Source organism: Salvia miltiorrhiza, chromosome 1 (assembly GCF_028751815.1).
Source record: "Salvia miltiorrhiza cultivar Shanhuang (shh) chromosome 1, IMPLAD_Smil_shh, whole genome shotgun sequence".
NCBI lineage: Eukaryota > Viridiplantae > Streptophyta > Magnoliopsida > Lamiales > Lamiaceae > Salvia > Salvia miltiorrhiza.
The window spans coordinates 64,662,525-64,682,549 of NC_080387.1; the positions used below are offsets into that span (position 1 = coordinate 64,662,525).

At 32.7% G+C, this 20,025-nt stretch overlaps 4 protein-coding genes across 4 annotated transcripts; 2 read left to right on the forward strand and 2 right to left on the reverse strand.

The window, feature by feature from the left end:
* LOC131005006 (putative EG45-like domain containing protein 1) lies at positions 1-479 on the forward strand. The gene is made up of 2 exons (XM_057931782.1): positions 1-106; positions 205-479. Exons 1-2 carry the CDS (start codon positions 1-3, stop codon positions 477-479), a joined length of 381 nt encoding a protein of 126 aa, XP_057787765.1.
* Positions 480-2,679: 2,200 nt separating this feature from the next.
* Positions 2,680-3,850, forward strand: LOC131005007 (EG45-like domain containing protein). Its single transcript, XM_057931783.1, has 3 exons — positions 2,680-2,853; positions 2,930-3,203; positions 3,552-3,850. Exons 1-3 carry the CDS (start codon positions 2,751-2,753, stop codon positions 3,556-3,558), a joined length of 384 nt encoding a protein of 127 aa, XP_057787766.1. The 5' UTR covers positions 2,680-2,750; the 3' UTR covers positions 3,559-3,850.
* Positions 3,851-4,199: 349 nt separating this feature from the next.
* Positions 4,200-5,139, reverse strand: LOC131005008 (EG45-like domain containing protein). Its single transcript, XM_057931784.1, has 3 exons — positions 4,924-5,139; positions 4,524-4,800; positions 4,200-4,430 (listed from the first exon to the last, which is right to left on the reverse strand). Exons 1-3 carry the CDS (start codon positions 5,033-5,035, stop codon positions 4,424-4,426), a joined length of 396 nt encoding a protein of 131 aa, XP_057787767.1. The 5' UTR covers positions 5,036-5,139; the 3' UTR covers positions 4,200-4,423.
* A 9,037-nt stretch (positions 5,140-14,176) lies between these two features.
* LOC131005009 (RING-H2 finger protein ATL13-like) lies at positions 14,177-16,246 on the reverse strand. The gene has a single exon (XM_057931785.1). It carries the CDS (start codon positions 15,759-15,761, stop codon positions 14,394-14,396), a length of 1,368 nt encoding a protein of 455 aa, XP_057787768.1. The 5' UTR covers positions 15,762-16,246; the 3' UTR covers positions 14,177-14,393.
* Between the last annotated feature and the right edge of the window lie 3,779 nt (positions 16,247-20,025).

The following is a 20,025-nucleotide window of genomic DNA, read 5'->3' on the forward strand; positions in this document are numbered from 1 at the left end:
ATGGAGTTCCAATTGAGGCTCACAATTAGTTTTGGCGTATTTGCTTGTTTATTATCAATGGCTTTGGCTACACCAGGAACAGCCACTTTCTACACACAATATGTTCGTATGTTTTTACTTGTACAAATTTGAATTAACCTTAATAATTGCAAGCCAAAAGTGATGATATGAGAGATTTGCGTGACATTAATTTGTTGGTTGCAGCTTCGGCATGTTATGGGAACAAAGACAATGGAGTTATGATAGCTGCAGCTAGTGATCCTCTATGGGGAAATGGGGCTATTTGTGGCAAAGTATTCAACGTTACATGCACCGGACCAACAAATCCAGTTCCGCATCCGTGCACGGGGCAGAGCGTCGTGGTCAAGATCGTCGATCACTGCCCCGGATGCGGCGGAACCCTAGATCTCTCTAGAGAGGCCTTCGCAACTATTGCTAACCCCGTTGCTGGGATTATCAAGATTGATTATTATCAGTAAGATACCAACTTAATTTACACCTGCACTCTTTTAAATTAATCTTTTTCCATCTTCTATTTTTTATAATTATCTAATTAATGTTGGCATGCACGTTCACTAAAAATGATTAAGGAATTAATTTAATTGTCCCTCCGGATTCATTTTTATTCAAATCCAACCCTATTTTTGGAGTTAGAAATTTCCTACTATTTTAATTTTATGGGCTTTCACATAATGAATCTAAATGGGTACACATGTTGGGCCTTTTAAAATGCTAGTCTGAAGCAGATAATCTTATTTTCTCTTTTGGACATTACCAGACACAATCAAATGCATTTGATTACTAGACAATTTGTTAATTATATTAATTTAGACTATTTACAAAATTATATTCTCAGTTAAAAATCAACAATGTTTTATAGCTGAACATATACGTACCGGCCGGATGTCAATTTCATTAAGATACATGTTGATCGATTTATTGATTAAAATACTATTTTTGATTTTTTTTTTTTACAGGGTTTAATTAAGTTGATTATACATGTGATCGCGCGCGAGAATCTTCAATCAAGAAGAATTATAGGAGTTTCGAGCGAAATAATTTTACCAGACTTTCTATTTTAATTACAGAGTTCTATGCAATAGCCTGAAATAAATATTACAGTATGACGTTTTGGAATTATGCATCGAATAAATGATGGAATCCAGATATTAATTTATCGTATCGTTGAAATAAAATAATAATTGTCTGGCATTGTCCGATAATAAAGTGTTAAGCGAGAATTTTGATGGCCCAATAAAATTGCTACAGAGTTGGACATCTGATTATTATTTACAACGTAACTCAGATAAACTATGTGGATCGGAGTGCGATTGATGATGCAAACATATTCGTGACATGATTTAATTAACTAAACCGTGAGAACCGAAGACTAATAGTGGAAACTATTTTTTCACGACAAATTTTAGCATCGTATTTTTACCATACAAATTTAGGAAAACGCTTCCAATTGTGTGTGTATTCTTGTAAGGTACGCATACTTTGGTGATATCAAAGCCTACAAAGTACTCCATTTCGTTTGTTGTTCAAGGATTAGCGTTTGCTACAATAAGTAGTCACCTTAATCATACAATACTTACATTACATATCCTATTTAACTTGGAATGTTTCATTTTTGAATAATCAATTTACATTACATTAAATATATATGGACACACACACATTTACTCTCCTAAATAATCGTGCTGAAAAGCAATAGATCAGGTCGATTGGATTAATGAAGGAAGTAGTATTGACATAACAAAGATCAAACGTTTAATTGTATCATCATGTATTGGTTCTGATAGGATTATAGGAACCGTCTCTAGTTTAAAAATTAGAATCAATCTAATGCATATATCTTGGCTAAATAGATCGATGACCATATCCATAATTGATTTACACATTGAATAATGCATTATATATATTAGTATGATCAATGATTCATATATAACAACTACTGTAGACCAAGACCTTTAAATTGGTTCCTAGTTTCAATGGGAAAAAAGTTTCTATTTGATTCTCTCAATACTATATTTGATCATCTTTACAGGTTCCAAGTTGATTATACATGTATATCAATTTTTATTATGCGCATGAAATATTATTTCTTCCTTATGTATTTTGGAGTTACGGAGGCATGTAATATGAGTCAGAGGATTTTTTAGGACAGTAACTTAGATTGATTTGGAAATTAGGACAATAATTTTCGGACTTGTAAAAATAGAACACTAATTTTTTTTAGAGTAAAAATAGGACACTAATTAATAAGCGTCGTAAAAATAGGACATTTCTCGGCCGATAATTGGCCGAAAAATGTCCTGCGGATGCAACACTTATTAATTAGTGTCATATTTTACTCTTAAAAAAAATTAGTGTCCTATTTTTACAAGTCCGAAAGTTATTGTCCTAATTTCCAAATCAATCTAAGTTACTGTCCTAAAAAACCCTCGAACTCCATGTAATATTTCATCAAAAAATTTACCCAATTAATATTATCTTTTCTTAGAATTAATGAATAACGTAATTATCATATAAAGTAACAAAGTTCATTTAATTAATAGTGGACTAGTGGAGACAAGAAAATAATGAAATGCTCAAGGATATTAACAAAGATATTCCCTCCACCCATCGCCTATATATAGGCCATTTCTCTTTACTACTTAGCACGCACAACAAATTCTGATACATTACAACTCAGATTTTCCTTCCAAATTCTGTTTGTTTTCCTTAAGCACTTAACAAATATATAAATGGCAATTGCTCGTATTGTTATCGTGTTGACAATGGCCTCGAGCCTTATTTTCATGGTCGCTGCCAAATCTGGAAAAGCCACATTCTACACCGACTATTCTCGTAAGTTGCTCACTTGCTCCCTTTCAATTTGCTCATTAATTAATATAACTAAATTTAGTTTAAAAAATATTTTTAGAATCGGCATGCTATGAAAGCAAGCAAGAAGGCACGATGATAGCTGCAGCAAACCCTAGATTATACGATAATGGGAAAGCTTGTGGGCATAGGTACAAAATACGGTGCACGGGCGGCACCAACCACGGCGACAAACCATGCCGGAGTGGTCATGTGACGGTGAAGATCGTTGATCTCTGCCCTGACTGCGCACATGATCAGCTTGACCTCTCCAAACAAGCCTTTCGGAAGATTGGCAATCTTGATGCTGGCGTCATTCGTATTAACTATGTCCGGTAACTCACAAATATTTCAATATTACTTATATATAAAACAATTTGATTCTAAGAGACTCCTAAGTTTATGTATTTCTTTGGATTGGGCGTGCAATTTGACTGCATGCAGCAATGAATTGTCCAGTCTAACTAGCTACGTAGTTTTAATTTGTTTGCCTAATTTAATTTGTCTCGTTGCAGGTGCATGATGGTGATCGTTTATTTATTTTTATTTTTTTACTTGTCTAGTTTTTGTGGACTTGTCCTTATTTTTGTTTTCATCCATGAGTTGCAATATTATTTGATGAATTTGAAAAAAATATAGCGTGGTGCTGACACAATTCATTTTCATGATGTTGTAATTTGCAGAGTGTAAGTGGGACCACCGAGTTATATTCACAAACTCCAATTTCACAAAGAAAAATAAGCTTTTCAATTTCAGGGCGATGTATGTAGCTGTTGGTTTGAATAAGGGAGGCGGTTTCCTGAAGAGATTTTTGGAATCGACAATATTCCGGTTGGCTTTAGACAAGACCCATTTGGATTTTCTAGTTACCAGTCATGTTGTGTACTTGTAATTTATTAGTGATAATAAATTATTTGTCCGGTTACAGTGGCATATTGATGATAATGATATATGCAAGAATAAACGATGCAACTTGTAAAATATCGGGTATAGTTGGAAAATAAAATTTACTTTTGTAACACTCCTTGCGTGCGATGTCATCGTTATGACAAGTTTGGATGTGTCATATTTTGATTACGATAAGTTTAATTTATAGTTTCTAATTTACGTAAATTTCCTTCACTATAAGAAAACCAAGATATATAATAATTTATTATCGAAATGAAAAGGAAAATAAGGTAATAATTTATTTTCTTTTAAATTTAGTCCAATGACTACTGTTCATATTTTATCCTATATATTCGATCAGATTAAAAATAATTTTCTATTAATGAAGCCGTGTAATTATTAGGTTCTTCACAATTGTCCAATACAGCACTCGGGTGGTCATGTAGTATAAATATAATACATAAAACATGGGCTAATAATTAAAATCTTAGAAATGGCATCTACGTGAGATTCGAATCACAGAAATACACAACATAAGTCACGCCACAGATAGCTAATTCCATGCACAGACATGCATATTTTTGACATCACGTATTTCTATTTCTATTTTATTCGTAGCTCCAACAACCCAAGAGCCTCTTAGTACATCTTCCCATGGGTAAACATTTCAAACCCTGAAAAGAAAGAATTAAGCAGCACACCAAACCAAATAAGTTAGAAAAACAGTGAGATTTTGTATCATGTGAAATAGATGGAGGTAGACTTACTGATAAAACTGAATGTTGACTTTGCCGGCGTCGGGATTGGCAATAATGGCAAATGCTTCTTGAGAGAGATCGATGGTGCCGCGGCAGCCGGCTGGGCAGTAGTCCACAATTTTAACGACGACGGTTCGGCCGGTGCAAGGGTGGGGGTCGCCTTTGTTAGTAGCGCCACTGCATCTAACTTTATACTTTCTGTCGCACGCCGCTCTTTTGTCCCAGATGGCGTCACTCGCCGCCGCGATCATCACCCCGTCGTTCGAGTAGCCATGGCAGGATGAGGCTAAGCTTGCATCAAACAACTTTACCGTTAATTGTTTTAGGCTATACTTTCAATATTATACCTACAAAATACTCATATGAAATTGATCAACCAACTTTTTAATTAATTGTTGGAAATACTCACGAACATAAGGAGCGGTGTAGAAAGTAGCAGTTCCTTGCTCGGCATTTGCAACTGAAGCCGCCACTAGCGCAGCCGCCGCCACCATCATCACAACTCCACCGGCGTTAAACATTTTTTCTTTCGGATTCAAGATATCTCAGCGTTACCTGTGTGAAGAAACATGAATAACGATACCGGCCCTTTTTATAGATGAAGTCCAGAACTAATTAAATTACAATTATCCCATCGCAGTAAAGCGACACCATATATTATTTCGTGTTTCTTCCGACGTTTTCCTGAAAATTAAAAAGAAATTTAATTTGTTCAAACACTTTCGTAATGCGAATGGACTATCAAGCTCAATTCATATAATGTAGAACAATATTATATGAATATTTCCTTGCGTTTTTTCATGTATACAAATTATATATATTAAGATAGAAATAATCTTTGCTTTAACACTCGTCACATCTGGATCTCAAAACAAATACTCCCTCCATCCCCCAAATAACTTTCTACTACGGGAAGACACAAATTTTAAGAAAAAGTTAAGTGTATTGGTAGTGGAGAAAAAATATTATAATTAGTATTAAAAGTGATGAAAATCTTATTAAAATTAGTATTGAGAATGATGAAATGTTGAAAAGTAAAAATAGATAAAATATTTTTAGTGGTGAATGTCCCAAAATGGATAAGAAGTTATTTGAGAGACGTCGCAAAAAAGAAATATAGAAAATTATTTGGGGGACAAGGGAAGTACTCTCTAGTCTCTACGTCCACGAAAACTCTTCCTTGATGAAGTGGATAGAGTTTTAAGAAAAGTTAATTGTATATTTGGTTAATGAACTACAAATTAGAAAAATTGTGATAGTTAATGGGTTGAGTTTAAAATTATTTAAGGCCATTATCTTAGGGCTATTTGCAAAAATAGGCCACTATTTTTTGGACTTGCAAAGATAGGCCAATTATTTTAGTTTTTGGCATTTATAGGCCACTTTTGGGGTAAAAATATGGCCCAAAATAGCCTGATTGGGTACACATGTTGCCTAAAAATACCAAAAACTAAAATAATTGGCCTATTTTTGCAAGTCCGAAAAATAGTGGCCTATTTTTGCAAATAGCCCTAAGATAATGGCCTTAAATAAATTTAAACTCTAATGGGTTTCATTATGTGGATTAATTAGTCACAAAATGTGTAAATATATGAGAATTTTAAGAGTGATAGTTAGTGAGATTAATTTTAAATTAAAAACAAAATAGAAAGAGTTTTTGTGGAGGGAGGGAGTAGTGGATACACCAACAAAATAATCCTAATTATTGTTGTCCTCATATCTTTGGCACTCATCGTATGTGTTAAAAGAAGTTAGTCACAGTTTTTTTTTTTTTTTAAATAGAGACACACACAACTGATAGCTGCTAAAGGTAGCGGCTACAAAAGCATAGTAATTAATGTTTAATAATTTCTAATTTGGGAGATATTAAATTTACTATTTTAATTCTCATATATTTTTAGGTTATACATCTCTAATCTCTTTCAGCTTTAATTTCTTTCTTTTACTCTTTTTATTGGTGTGCTTTGTGCACTAGATCATCGGAATATATAATCTTTTATTGTTGACCATCGATCCAAACTTTGTAAGCTCCGTTAGTTAACTTTATATATCATAACACAACGACGATGAAATACGTACTCCGGTAAATTATGAAATTTATTGTTTTTTGGCTTAAATATAATTAAGGAACTTGTCAATAATTAAGAAATAATGTTTCAATAGCATTAAGATGAAAGAATTCGATTTAGATAAATTACCCAAGAAACGCAAGTAATTATTCGTCTACCAATTTATTCCATATTACTAATACGATAGCTTCGCCACTAATTAGTCCGATTCCAACAATTACGGATTGGGGGAATTAATTGACACTAATCTAAATTAACCTAAAGTGATCTGCAGGCTCAAGAAAATCAGATTAAAACTCTCTATTTAGGGAACAAATCAAAATTCAATTAAATCAATTAAACACACAATTAGGTCTCACAAATTTTAGACTAGTGCTTCATTACTATTCAAATAAAATACAATAAAATCAAATAAAGTAAATATAATTACTAAATAACGAACTGAAGTAAAACAGAAATTGTCACCGAAACTCCAACTTCGATTGAGCAATTATATACTATCAATCGAAGCCTTCAAACTCTCAATTCAAATTCTAAACTACGAAAAACAATTAAACGCAAGCAAGAACCAAGTCTCCTTCATTTTTTTGCTGAATAAGAAAAGAGAAATAAAAAACTATAAACTATATTAATTATTCCTCCTCGTCCCAAGCTAATTCCCTAAATTGATTCCTTGCTCCCAAAACCTACTGCTCTCAAATACTCCCTCTGTCCCATATGCTTAGGCTTGTTTTTCTTTTTTGAATGTCTCATTTATATAGGCTTGTTTCCATAAAAAGTAATATTTTTTTACTCATTTACTATTATATCCTTATTTAATTCTTTAATTTACTCCCACTTTAATACATCATTAAATAATAAATATGAGCATATTAGAAAACTTACTTATATATTTTCATTTCCAATGATTTTTCTTAATATTTGTGAAAATCCCAATCAGCCTACCTATCCATATAGGACGGAGGGAGTACCTCACATCTCCCAACCCAAGCCTTTAGTTCATGGGCCATTTTATAAAATCAAATCACAGCCTAGCCCACTAATTAATAAAGTAATAATCAAATATGCTTATCTATTTATCAAATAAACTAATTCAGAATCTCCTTTTATCTTTAAAGCTCATGCACCCCATAGCTAGTTTCAATAGCTTTCATCCTCCATAAAATTGAGATCATTAGAATTTTCACAAAAACTCGTTTCTTCCGTCCTTCTTCTATTCGACTCCGTTCACAGCTAGCTCTTCGAATCCTGCACCAAAAATCATCTAATTGTGTATATTAAATTTGATTAAAGTATAAAATAATTCAAAAGTATGAACAATCAAAATACACACATCAACCATTTTTCCTTCCTTATTTTCACTACTCATCCTTGAAGTGAAAATAAGGAAGGAAAATTGCTTTTGTGTCAAATATTGGAAAAGAAATGAGACATTTAAAGACATAAATTTTTGTTATCCATCATTTTTCATAGATTAATTTACCCATCAAAGTAAACGCAGCCTAATGAAACTTTGTTGACCGCTAAATTTCCAAGTCAAGTTCAGACCGATAATTACATTCCCAATTTGGAAACTTGAATAAAATGAATTCGAACATATTGAGAGGGTGTTTGGCTGAGCTTATAAGCTCTTTAAAACAGCTTATAAGCTGTTTAGGTGCTTATAAGCTCCTTCAAAGTGTTTGGCCTCCAAAAATTAATAAACTCTAAGAGCTTATAAGCTCCCAAAAAAATAAGTTCCTCTACCCCAACTTATTTTCTCATTATCTTATAAGCAACATGCATTTTATAAAAATAATTCAACTATAATTTTTTATTTTCATTATATATCATTTTAATTTCATTTTTTTCCGATTTTCTCTTTTTAACAAAAATTTTCTATCACTAACTAAAAATTGAACTCTTGAAGTACCTTATAAGTTAAATTACCCAAACAATTTGACAACTTATAAGCTACTAATAACTACATCTTATAAGCTCTTGAAACATCTTATATGCTTCAAGAATTTATAAGCTCTTTAAATAAGCATAGTCAAACACCCTGAAACCATTTCATGATTAATACCGAATGTACGTATGAGGAGTATTTCAAGAGTCGAATTCAAAACCATAATTTTTTTAAATGCATTAAATAATTATGATGTAAACTGAATAAAATGATGGCAACCTGACAAGTCTAATGAGCAATATATTGTGAAGATCATAGTAACTTTATTGAAGTCTGAATATGTGCGGCGCCAGATATTGTTTGTTCGTTTACTAATAACAAACAAAATAAAGAAGGGGACAAACTAAAATCTAGTCACCTTGATAGTTCCACAATCTTGATTAAATTAATCACTACTAAACGCTACAGATCATTGAGGAATGCATGCATGCACTGTTCAGCAAGTCATCAATGACATGTATGATGTATAATCGTATCGGAGTAAGTGCAATAACATGTATGGTAGTGAATAAATAAGTTTTACTCGTATATAGTAATTGAGATGCAGAAAGTTACGTAAACAACCTAATTAAAGTTTCTTACCACTAATGTGAGAGAGAAACAATATGGAGTATTGTGTGCGTGTGTTGGCCAAGCGATAAATGGTTAATGCTTAAAGTTAAAGGTCTTTGATTCGAATCCCTTGTGGTCTTTAAATTTCTTTATTTAATACTGTTAATTTATAATAATAAAAAAAACCAACATGGAGCATTTATTAAATAATATCAAAGCAAACCAATAACCTTTTGCCTTCTGCTTTTCTCGAACATTACATGCGAATACAACAAAAAATTTGGAGTGTTTGGAAATCCAACAACCAATTCAATTGAAGATCTCAAATTCCAGTTTTAAAATAGAAAAATGCTTTTCAATGGAGTATCTCATATCTAATGTCCAACAATGGACAAGTTAAATCGAGTCAGCTTTGATTGGTTCCTATTGTTTGAGTATTAAATTTTACAAATCGCTTCTAGTATGTTGCAACTGTAATGAATTTTTTAAAATAATCGTGACGGAAATATGATGATTAAAATACGACATAAATTACTATTTTGAACAATAACACTATTTTGATCGAATAGCACCGAAAATATATGTCAGTAAACCCAACAATTTCGTCGGTAAAGTAAGACACTGATAGACTTTAGACGAACTTCACCCGCACGTTGACAGTCTCTTTCGATTGTCGATGATCACTGACGGCCTCAGCAACAGCTATTCGATCGTTTAATTTGCTAATTTAGAAAACAAAATAGCCCTACTTTTTCATGCCCAGTTATCAATCCCAATTTAATTTAGAGAGTCAAAATATATGTGTTTTTTGAGATTGGGGATGCTTCACTCTGATCTTGTGAAATCAATAGCTACATGAATTTTTTGAATGAACAATTATACGGTACCATCGGGAACAACCGCCATTTGTCGATGGTGACGTCGGATTCGCACAATACAAGCGGAACGTTAGTAATCCGTCAAAAATTACGGATGAAAATAATCACCATCTGTGTCGGATGCGATTTCTTATAATGTGAAATATCTGTCGTGGTTCAATTAGCCAGCAAAATAAAGACAAGACAATGTATCTGACGGCGCGACCAATTGCATGTAGCAGCCAACGAGTAAGGCGTGGAAACCCTTGCGACAATAGCGACGGTTTTGTTTTTCCTAATTTTTCTTGGATCATATTATTTGGATCGATTCCCCCGAAAATTAAGGGCTGCCAGTAAACGCCAATTTGAATGCAATCTCGAAATTAATAAAAACTACAGATAACGACGCCTTTTACGACTAGAACATAGCAGTCTTATATTATATGGGCTAGAAACAAAATTGATTTGAAAAGGTAAACGCAAATCATTATGTGACCTGGCTAAATGTAAATAAGAGGTGCACTTATTATATCTACACATCAAAATTTGTAAGTCAGATTAATATTTGGATATCTAAGCATTTAAATCGAAATTCAATGACACATTTGTAATTTTATTTGTTTTCGATTATTTCTTTCAACTATTCTTTTTTCATATAAATAATTATAATAATAAACAATAAATTATTGAACAGATAGACGAATTTATTAGCAATATCATTTTTGCGGCATATGAGGGGCAATTTAAATTTTCACTCTTTTGGCAATGGGATTCTGCAAAATTAATTAGTTAATTAATTTGAGAAGTTGACATATGCATAGCAAGGATTGGACCAAAAGTTGGGCTGGGCTTTGACAATATATATTGGGCCAGAATAACTAAACGAGTATTGAAATTGTTGTGATGGCAGTAGAGGTCCATTTGTGGGAAGGAGTACGTTGACCCAAATAATAATACGATATAAAACCATAATATAAAGAGGTGAGGAAATCCAAGTTAGGACAATAAAATATGAAGATGTACGTAGATTGGAAGGTAAAAGTGGGGACAAAACAAAATGAGGTAGGATTGGGTGACACTCATACGTATAACATTAATACCCGTGACGGTAGCGTCCCTCCAAAATCTCTACGCACTTACGCAACTACTTTTATTTATTTCATTTAATGAGCTTGTGACCACATTTCCATACTTTCCCCCAATCAATTATAATCTATCCCAATAAATATTTTTTCCTCTTAAATCTCCTGCATAGATTTATTGTATTTTCAAATGGGTTACCGTTAGATTTGGAGATTATTACGTTACGTCTTATAAATTGTGATTTTTTTTCTCTTCATGTTTAATTGTATATTTATTTAGTCTTCTGACACTGTGACACATCATCTAATAACTCCATGTAGCCATGGTTAAACAAGTATGTCCATTTAGTCATCCGTATTTTTGCCTTTTCGATTTAATTTTTAGTAGTAACAGAATCGCAATTCGCAACTGATTTATTGAATGGAAATTTTGGTCTCAGTTGTGATATGTGTAGCGTCACATGATATTTAAGATCAATCGTGGAAATCATACATTCTCACATTTACTATTTGACAGAAGAAACTCTTTTTGGATCGTGTGCATTGTTGTCTCCAATTTTGTAAATTGAACAAAATATAGTGGGCACTAAACATGGTTCAAATCTTTTGTTTGTGTGAGATTCGATTATTAAATTATTATTTTAATAATATGTGTTATAAAAATAAAAATTATAATAATATAATGACTCTCAATAAATATATATTGTTAGTTTAAAAAGTTTAACTTTTATTATTACACATTGAAGCTTCAAAGAGTATGTACCTTATTATGGAATATTCAATTTCAGTAATCAATTATTAAATAAAAATACGAGTTAAAAATTACTCCATCCGTCCATGAAAGAACTTCTTAGGAGGGAGTGACACATGTTTTAAGAAAAAGAGTGTTATGTGTATTGAGAGTGGAGAAAAAATTGTTGAGTGTATTGGGAGTGATGAAAAACTGTTATAATTACTATTGAGAGTTGTGAAAAAATGAAAGTAAGAGTAATTATGAGTGGTGGGGTATAGTCCAAAAATAGGTAGGAAGTTTTTTTGTGGACGTCCCAAAAAATAAAGATAGGAAGTTCTTTCATGGACGGAGGGAGTAAAAATAATTATACACCGTAATTGGATATAATGAACCAAAATTATAGTTATCAATATAATTAAAACACAATAAATTTAAATTAAAGAAAGATTTAAATAATTAAATTTTCCTAAATACTTGCATGCTACTTGTCTCGTATCATATATGAGATCAGTTGGGATAACGTAATAGAAAAACATGATAAGGATGGTATTAGCACACCTTATATATTTTCTCTCTTCATCCTATATTTTAGTCTCACACAATTTTGTATTTATTTTTCTTTTTAGTAAAAGTAGGTAAGACTAATTCTCCACTTTAATTACTTTAACACTTTCATAAAGGCGGAATCTTTTTTCCACTCAAAACACTCAACCACTTTATTATAACTTATGTCATTCTCAAATGAAAACTAAAATGTGAGACTTGAGGGAGTACAAGATAAGCCTAAATACTCGAGTGCAAGCCAATGAAGGTGATGGAGGTCCACCCAACAAAAAAAAACTCGAGATATTCAACAGTGTCGAGTTCATTCAAATAAAAAATTAAGCTAAAAGAAGACAAAAAAGAAAAATATAAGAAATTGAATTGAAGGCCCTTGATCCGGATCTACTATAAGCGCTCGAGAAAGCAGAGTTGAAGATAAAGTAAAGAGAATCGAAGAAGAAGAAGAAGATAATCAAAAGAAATGTGAGATTCTATGCAAGCTGGAAACGCTGACACTTGATACTCAAACTTAAAGAAGAAGATAAAAGTACTCTTCCCGTCCACAAAGAGTATGTGGTTGAGTGGAGGGCACGGGTTTTAATGAAAAAATTGGAAGATATATGATTTTAGTGTTCAATGGTAGTATTGGGTCTACCAAATTGTAAGTAAAGGGTGAATATTTTGTAAATATTGAGTGTGAATGAGGTTTAAAGTATAAAGGATGTTTTTAAAAAAGGAAAACACACAATCTTCGTAGACGGAGAGAGTATTTTTTAGCTGATACTACGTGGTGCACTTATGAGTGGTCTCATAATCGTTTCTGCAGCCTGCAAGTGGTTCTGTAATCGTTTCTGACACAAGAAGGACCATTGAATATTCCATCTGTCCCACAAAAATATGCATAATATGGGACGACAAGAGTTTTAAGAAATCCTGTAAAATATAGTGAGTGGAGAAATGGTTCCACATTGTGATGTTTAGTGAGAGAATTTTTACTATAAATAAACTATGCATGTTTTTATGGAACGGACGAAAAATGTAAACTATGCATATTTTTATGAGACAGATGAAATATTTGTTATTTCTTAATTTTTTGTTATTCTTATTTTTTTTCCTGATAAATTTGTGGAACATACCTTTATAAGATAATTTGTGTAGAACTTATCTAACAAATAGGATCCACGGGAGTTTGTTTCCAATTGATATTCATAACCCAACATATGATGTTACATTCGACATCACACTTGTTGAAGGCCATATAGAAATAAATGCCAAGCAAAACAAGTACTTTTAGTTAATTCAAAAGTAAAAATATGAATAATGAGATCTTAGAATCCAATAATCAAGAATTAGCAGTAGCCATTGTTGCAGCTGGACCGATTTGTTTTCAACTCCCAACACACCTAAACTTGAAATTCATCCACCGACTTAGCAATCAACTGCTTTCACGCCAAATATTTCCCCCTTCAACTGCATATTTTATTCCAAATTTCTAATTAACTACCAAATTTTGACATATAAATTTAGACTTGATGCACACAATTACCAAACCTTGGAAGAATTTGGTGGAATTTTTATTAATTTATCAAAAAGAAAAGAATTAGGGATTTTTTTCAAATCAATGAAAAAGAAGGGTAAGACAACTGAGTGTTCAAATCAAATAAATGGGTGAGAATAAATGCTCCAAACTAACTAGGTACAGTTTTCGCAATGCAACTTTAAATGCTCACATGCGTACAGCAAGGCAAGTTTGGGAGCAGAATCATTGAATATATTGCCAGAAATTAGTGGTAAATTAATTACTCATATAGTCATATACTCATCAAATATCAATACAACAGAAAACCCAGCTCACTACACACAAGATCTGAGACTGAATGACAGAACAAGAACCAAACTTTGTTATATCCCCCAATAAAATTATCATACATGTAGAAACAATTTCGAAGATTTTGTTAAAAGAAAAGCCAAAAAAATTGTGCTTAACAAGTGCTGCAGTGAAATCTCCCCACAAAATGAAGCCTCTGTACTGATGATCCAGTTTGCCTAATTCACTACCAATTACTAAAATATGAAAGAAGAAGGGAAGCTAAGGCTAAACATCGGTGGAATACGATGAATGGACAACCTTATTAGGCCTTCCCATAAGCCAGAGAAGAGTCCTCCTAGCAAATGATGGAGGATTTGTTGTCTGAGAATCCAAACTGTTGCAGCTCCCTACTTCTTCATCCTCACTCCCTCCACCTCCCCACCTACTTATCCCCATCTCCGACGCCACCCGCCTCCCCTTCATCTCATCGCCCGCCACCGCAACAGGAAACCGGAACGAAACAGCCCGCCTTGACGCCTCCACCGCGGCCGCATTAGGCACATCCTTCCTCCCCCTTAGCCAAATTTTGGACACCGAGAAGCTCTCCTTGTTGCTTCTACTACCAATGGACTTAGCATCATCGCCACTTTGAATCTCAAGAACCTTAAACGCTTCGAAATCATTGAATTCCCGCCTCGAATCACATCCGCATTCCGACATGGCCGGGCGGTGGCCCGGCGTGAGCGGCAGCGGCGGCTTCTTGCTTGGTGGCTTCTTCATAGGCGTCCTAATCGGAACCTGCAGCAACGATTTCTCATCCATTACATAAGCAAAGGAGCCCATTGAGAAGCATCTTCTCGCATCAAAAGTCCCATCACTGCTCCCTTCACCTCCACCCTCAACATTCTTGAATTTCCCCAGCTTCACCGACACAACTTTCTTACTACGATCTTCCTCATTTGCTTCAATCTCACCAGACACTATCTCCGCACGTGGAAACAGACCATCGCTCAAATGGGAGTTGACACGTGCGACCGAGGCCTCTCTGTCAGAAACGATCTCTCTAGAGCTCTCACTCCCAGATTCAAGAACGAGAACTATGGGAGATCGGGTGTTGTTCAAGGGGAAATCTTGAAGCAAACTGGCCCTACAAATAGGGCAAGTGGAGTGAGACAGCAGCCATGTGTCGATGCAGTCCATGTGAAAGGCGTGGCTGCATTTCGGAAGCAGCCTAAGCTTATCATCGGCCTCAAATTCACACAGACACACAGCGCAATCAAACGGATCCTTCACTCCTATAATCGCATTGTAATCGAAAACAGGGAGAGTATCAATGAATGACTGATCCACACCGGCATCGTGCAGATTGAAGAGCTGCTGCAACTGCCCTTGAAGCGCGGTCACATCGTCCATTTCATCAGGATCCCTATTTGGAGGCCTCAACAGAAATCTTACAAGAAGATGTAGCAACCCAGAAATGAAGAAGATGATTGCTAAGATTATGATTATCAGCAGCATACTCGGACTCACCTTGTTGTTCAAGTTGAACCCATCTGACTGTGAGGCTGGCAGAGGGGGTGGAGGAGACACAAACATAAAGTATGGCTGTTGGGAGGGAGAAACAAACGATTTTTCTTTGCTTTCCCACCTCATGTTTCTTGAGATATTTTGACAAAGATTGAAACTTTATGCTAAACCCACATTGTATATAGGAGGATTTTTAGTTCCCACAAACATTTGAGAGGGTTTGAAAGGAAGAGGAAATGGGAGTGGATATGAATGCAGTGAGATATAAGCAGCCTCTCAGATAAAAAAATCAGGAAATCCCAGTTTATCTTTTAACTAGAAAGAGGAACCTGCAAGGTCAAATTTACAGAGAGCCAAGAAAAATTGATGAAAGAGAAATAAATGTGTCGCAGAGAAGGTAAAGATTTGAATTGGCTACAATAAATCGAACAACAGCACCCCATTAATATTGGATCTAATTAACCCCAAGAAAATTAAAATGCTACTCAAATCCAATGCCACCCTACTAAAATAATGCAAAAAACTAGAGCTGGGTTGACTTGGAAAAAATGAACCCCATCTCATGAACCCAATGCACATTTAAGTCTCCTAAATCCAAATTTATTTATTTAATCTCGAGCAGTAAACAATTGATACAAAACCTTTTTCTTGTGAACTGAAACAGCGCACTTTGACACTATTACCGAATTTATTATTTTAAAACTCATTAGCGTAGATTGTTTTGCCATGTAATCAATTCTAGTTTCAGTGCTTCGATTCTATTCCTTTCTGTCATTTGATTCGATGAAAGCCCCTTTGTGGGAAAGACAAAACTGGCTTATGCTGAAAGTCAAAGCTAGGTAAAAGTGAAAACTTTTGGAAAGATTTGGGGTCAATGTGAGAGTTGCTGGAAGTTTGAATGGACCCTCAAAGTAGCACTTTTTCCTGCAATTTTGTTTGTTAATGGACTTCTGCTCTTTGTACTTGAAAAAAAGTTTGTGCCGCCTATTCAAATAAAAATTCACATAGATAGAGGGTCGTGAAAGTGTTCACTTGTTATAGTGTTAGAGGCAGTGACGTGGGATTAATACAAAAAGAAAAAAAAATCATGTTAAAATTAATAATTCGTGATATATAAAAAAAATAAAATCATTAATTCAATTTTTCATTTAATTTGTCTTTCCCGTATATATTTTACATGCTATTTTGATAAAGATATATTTTTCTTGTGTCTAGATGGGAGCCATGTTCAACCTACGTATATAGAAAAATATTTGCTTTGAAACATGCTTAGTTTATTTATGCATATATAGAACAATCCTCAACCATTATGCAATGCATAGCAAATATTATAGATAAACCACGTTAACTATTTAATAATCCACAAAGCATAGGATTTAACATATTCGATGTCTTCGTTAATTACCATAATTTGAATCATTATACGAGGTAAGCTTAATATCAGCTGGTATATTAGTTTAAACATTTCGTTAGCGAAATAAATTTAAAGTGATGGAGTGAAAGTAATTACTAATATTACTACTGCTTACAAAGTTTTTCATAGTTAGAAAATAGAAATGGAGTGAGTGAGCAATGTACAAACTGATGGAACTTAAATTACCTTCCATTCTAAGGGCAGGGAATGCTCAATAAATTTACAAAAAAATTGATTAATCTCAATTTTTGTCGAGGCAACATTATTCACTGCTAAAGTTCATGACTGCTATTGATGAGTAAAGGACCATTTATTGTATCAGTGTACAATATTGATTTCAATCTTTGTTGGCAGTCCCTCCAATTATGTCCACTTGTTTGTTTTTATGTAGGACATATTTTTGAATCCCCAAAATTACAGTGAAAAATATAATTTCACTATGTGGAGGGTAAGGTTTGAAAAATGAATATGTAGGCTCGATGACGCCATGCGTGTAAATTTTTATCATTTTCAAGTCACACACTACACTCGTATGTACATCGAGGTGACTCGATCTTTCAACCTATTGATTGTACTATCTATTTTAAACAATTGATTATGTATTTTCATAGAAATTTTATTTTTAGTAGTAATTTAGTTACCATACTTATTTTTTGTATAAACAATAATGATTATTTATACATATAATTAATAATGAAAATTTTATGAAATTACCTAATTATATATGATAATATATACTTAATTTTTATATATTATAATAATACTTCTTTTGTGATAATCATAAGTATTAATTAAAGATCAATAGTTATACATACACACAAGTGTACAACCTATAAATAGTCTATTGCGTGGAACAGAAATAAGGAAAAGAACTCTTCCCTCATTTCTAATTTTTGAGTTAGGTAACCTTACCAGTTACCGCAACTTTTTGTAACTTGGAGATGGGATTGGGATAGAGTGTTGGAGAAATTTGGTTGGCATTCATTTGTGATTATCCAGTAAATTCAACAAACAGATATTTTCATATATACAATCACAATTTAAAAAGCTTGTTGCGACTACCTATGCCACAATTCATTATTGATTCATATCGTTCCTATCCTCTCATTTAATTGTTACCATATTGCAATTATTTGCCAGTACTGTAGCATTATTTCAGAAGAATTATAATTTTATGGTACATATCACTAGTTTGAGAAAAGAGGTGCCCACAAATTAAATGAGAGCATCATACATGTTGCCAAATATTAATGTTCTAAGATTAGGATTAGGCAACTAATTCCTACGCCCACATGAGATGATCCTTAAATACTCTTTGGTCACATGACTGCTTACATACATTTTTTATTTTTTATTAATTCATGTGCGTGGCGTGGGGTATTCAATCTACACTACACATGTCATTAATAAGCTTCCACATTTGTCTAATTCTGATTTGTACGCGTGTCTATATATGACCCGTGGGCTTGGTTTTATATGAATTTCTTTTCCTTCTCTCATAACATGTCATGTATCGTAACATTAAATTCCAGAAATTGCAGCAGCTAGAGTGGAGAATTATTTCTAATTATCAATGAATAACATAAGTACTACGGACTGTTTGTTTGTTTGGCAAATTAATCTGATTTTAAAATATTAAATTCTATTTTTTTTTCATAAAAAAGAATTAATAATGGTTCTTTATTTCCCCTCTTGATGACTCGAACCCCCGACTTGTTGGATAAAAGGGAAAGCGTCTTACCAATTTAACTGCGTTTCGTTGTAAATTCTGGTATTTGGTTAAGTTTTTATCAAATAGAAAATTTAATAAAAATCCTGAAAACAAGAAAGTAGTGCAATTTTTCAGGAATTTTTTTTAAATGAATTTTTCATGATTCTTATTCCCTAATTTTTCTTAGGTATTCTTTTTCCCCATTTTCAGAATTCTTTTTTTTTTCTCGATGTCATTTTCAAAATTCTTATTTACGTATATATTCAATATTATTTGTATTATTTTATAAAATGGAAACTATAATTTTTATTTAGTAGGTATTATTTTTATTATTATTATTATTATTATTATTATTATTATTATTATTATTATTATTATTATTATTATTATTATAAACAAATCTTAATTTAATTTTAGAACTATGAATCATACTTTATTTTGTATATTATTATTATTATTATATAAGAAAATCTGAATTTAATTTTAGAATTATAAATCATATAATTAACCTTAATAATGACATTGTTGTTACTAAAAAAATTGATTAAAGAAATTTATTATGAATAATAAATTACGATTTAATTGTTATACATCTTTTTTTGATGCGGATTCTTATACATATTTATTAATTATTTTTATTTAATGATAAAAATTTAAAATCCTAATAATCGTTTTTGTTATTTCCTAACACTAGAAAATGAATCTATTAATAGAATTTATTTTCCACATAATCATTTTCATAAAAATAATATTCCCAATTCACATTATTTTTTTGGTAAACAAACGTGCCCAGTATGTACTTTTATTTTCTTCCCAATATCCCGCATAATTATTTCACCAACTTATTTCTTCAATGAAAAATAAAAGAAAATAGAAGACATATGGAGAGATTTCCGTGTTGACTTTTGGCATGTCACAGTACTCTAATGTATATAAAGTGTAATTAAGTTGATTCTTGCTTTTGTCTTTTATTTCACTGATTTTTGAATGGAAAACCAAACAGCCCCTATTTCAGGTGGAAATTGAAGATCCAAATGTAAAGAACGAGAGTAGCTGAAAACAGGGTTAATTAGGTTAAATGTGGATCTATAAACGACAAACAAATGGCACAACGCTCAAACTCAAAGTGAATGGAAGTCTCCATCCCTCAATTTAAGTTCGATATAAAGTTTATGCAATCCCGATATATATAATATACATAATATTAGTAGTATCTGTTTTCTATCTACTTGCATGGCCAATAAATAAGGGTTATAATTTTTTTT

What these genes read in the sequence shown, in the direction of transcription:
- LOC131005006 (XM_057931782.1), top strand. Translation starts at nt 1, where the DNA reads ATGGAGTTCCAATTGAGGCTCACAATTAGTTTTGGCGTATTTGCTTGT. An exon ending in TTTCTACACACAATATGTTC is followed by an intron (nt 107 to 204) that starts GTATGTTTTTAC and finishes TGTTGGTTGCAG; the next exon opens with CTTCGGCATGTTATGGGAAC.
- LOC131005007 (XM_057931783.1), top strand. Translation starts at nt 2,751, where the DNA reads ATGGCAATTGCTCGTATTGTTATCGTGTTGACAATGGCCTCGAGCCTT. An exon ending in ATTCTACACCGACTATTCTC is followed by an intron (nt 2,854 to 2,929) that starts GTAAGTTGCTCA and finishes AAATATTTTTAG; the next exon opens with AATCGGCATGCTATGAAAGC.
- LOC131005008 (XM_057931784.1), bottom strand. Translation starts at nt 5,035, where the DNA reads ATGTTTAACGCCGGTGGAGTTGTGATGATGGTGGCGGCGGCTGCGCTA. An exon ending in CTACACCGCTCCTTATGTTC is followed by an intron (nt 4,801 to 4,923) that starts GTGAGTATTTCC and finishes ATGCAAGCTTAG; the next exon opens with CCTCATCCTGCCATGGCTAC.
- LOC131005009 (XM_057931785.1), bottom strand. Translation starts at nt 15,761, where the DNA reads ATGAGGTGGGAAAGCAAAGAAAAATCGTTTGTTTCTCCCTCCCAACAG.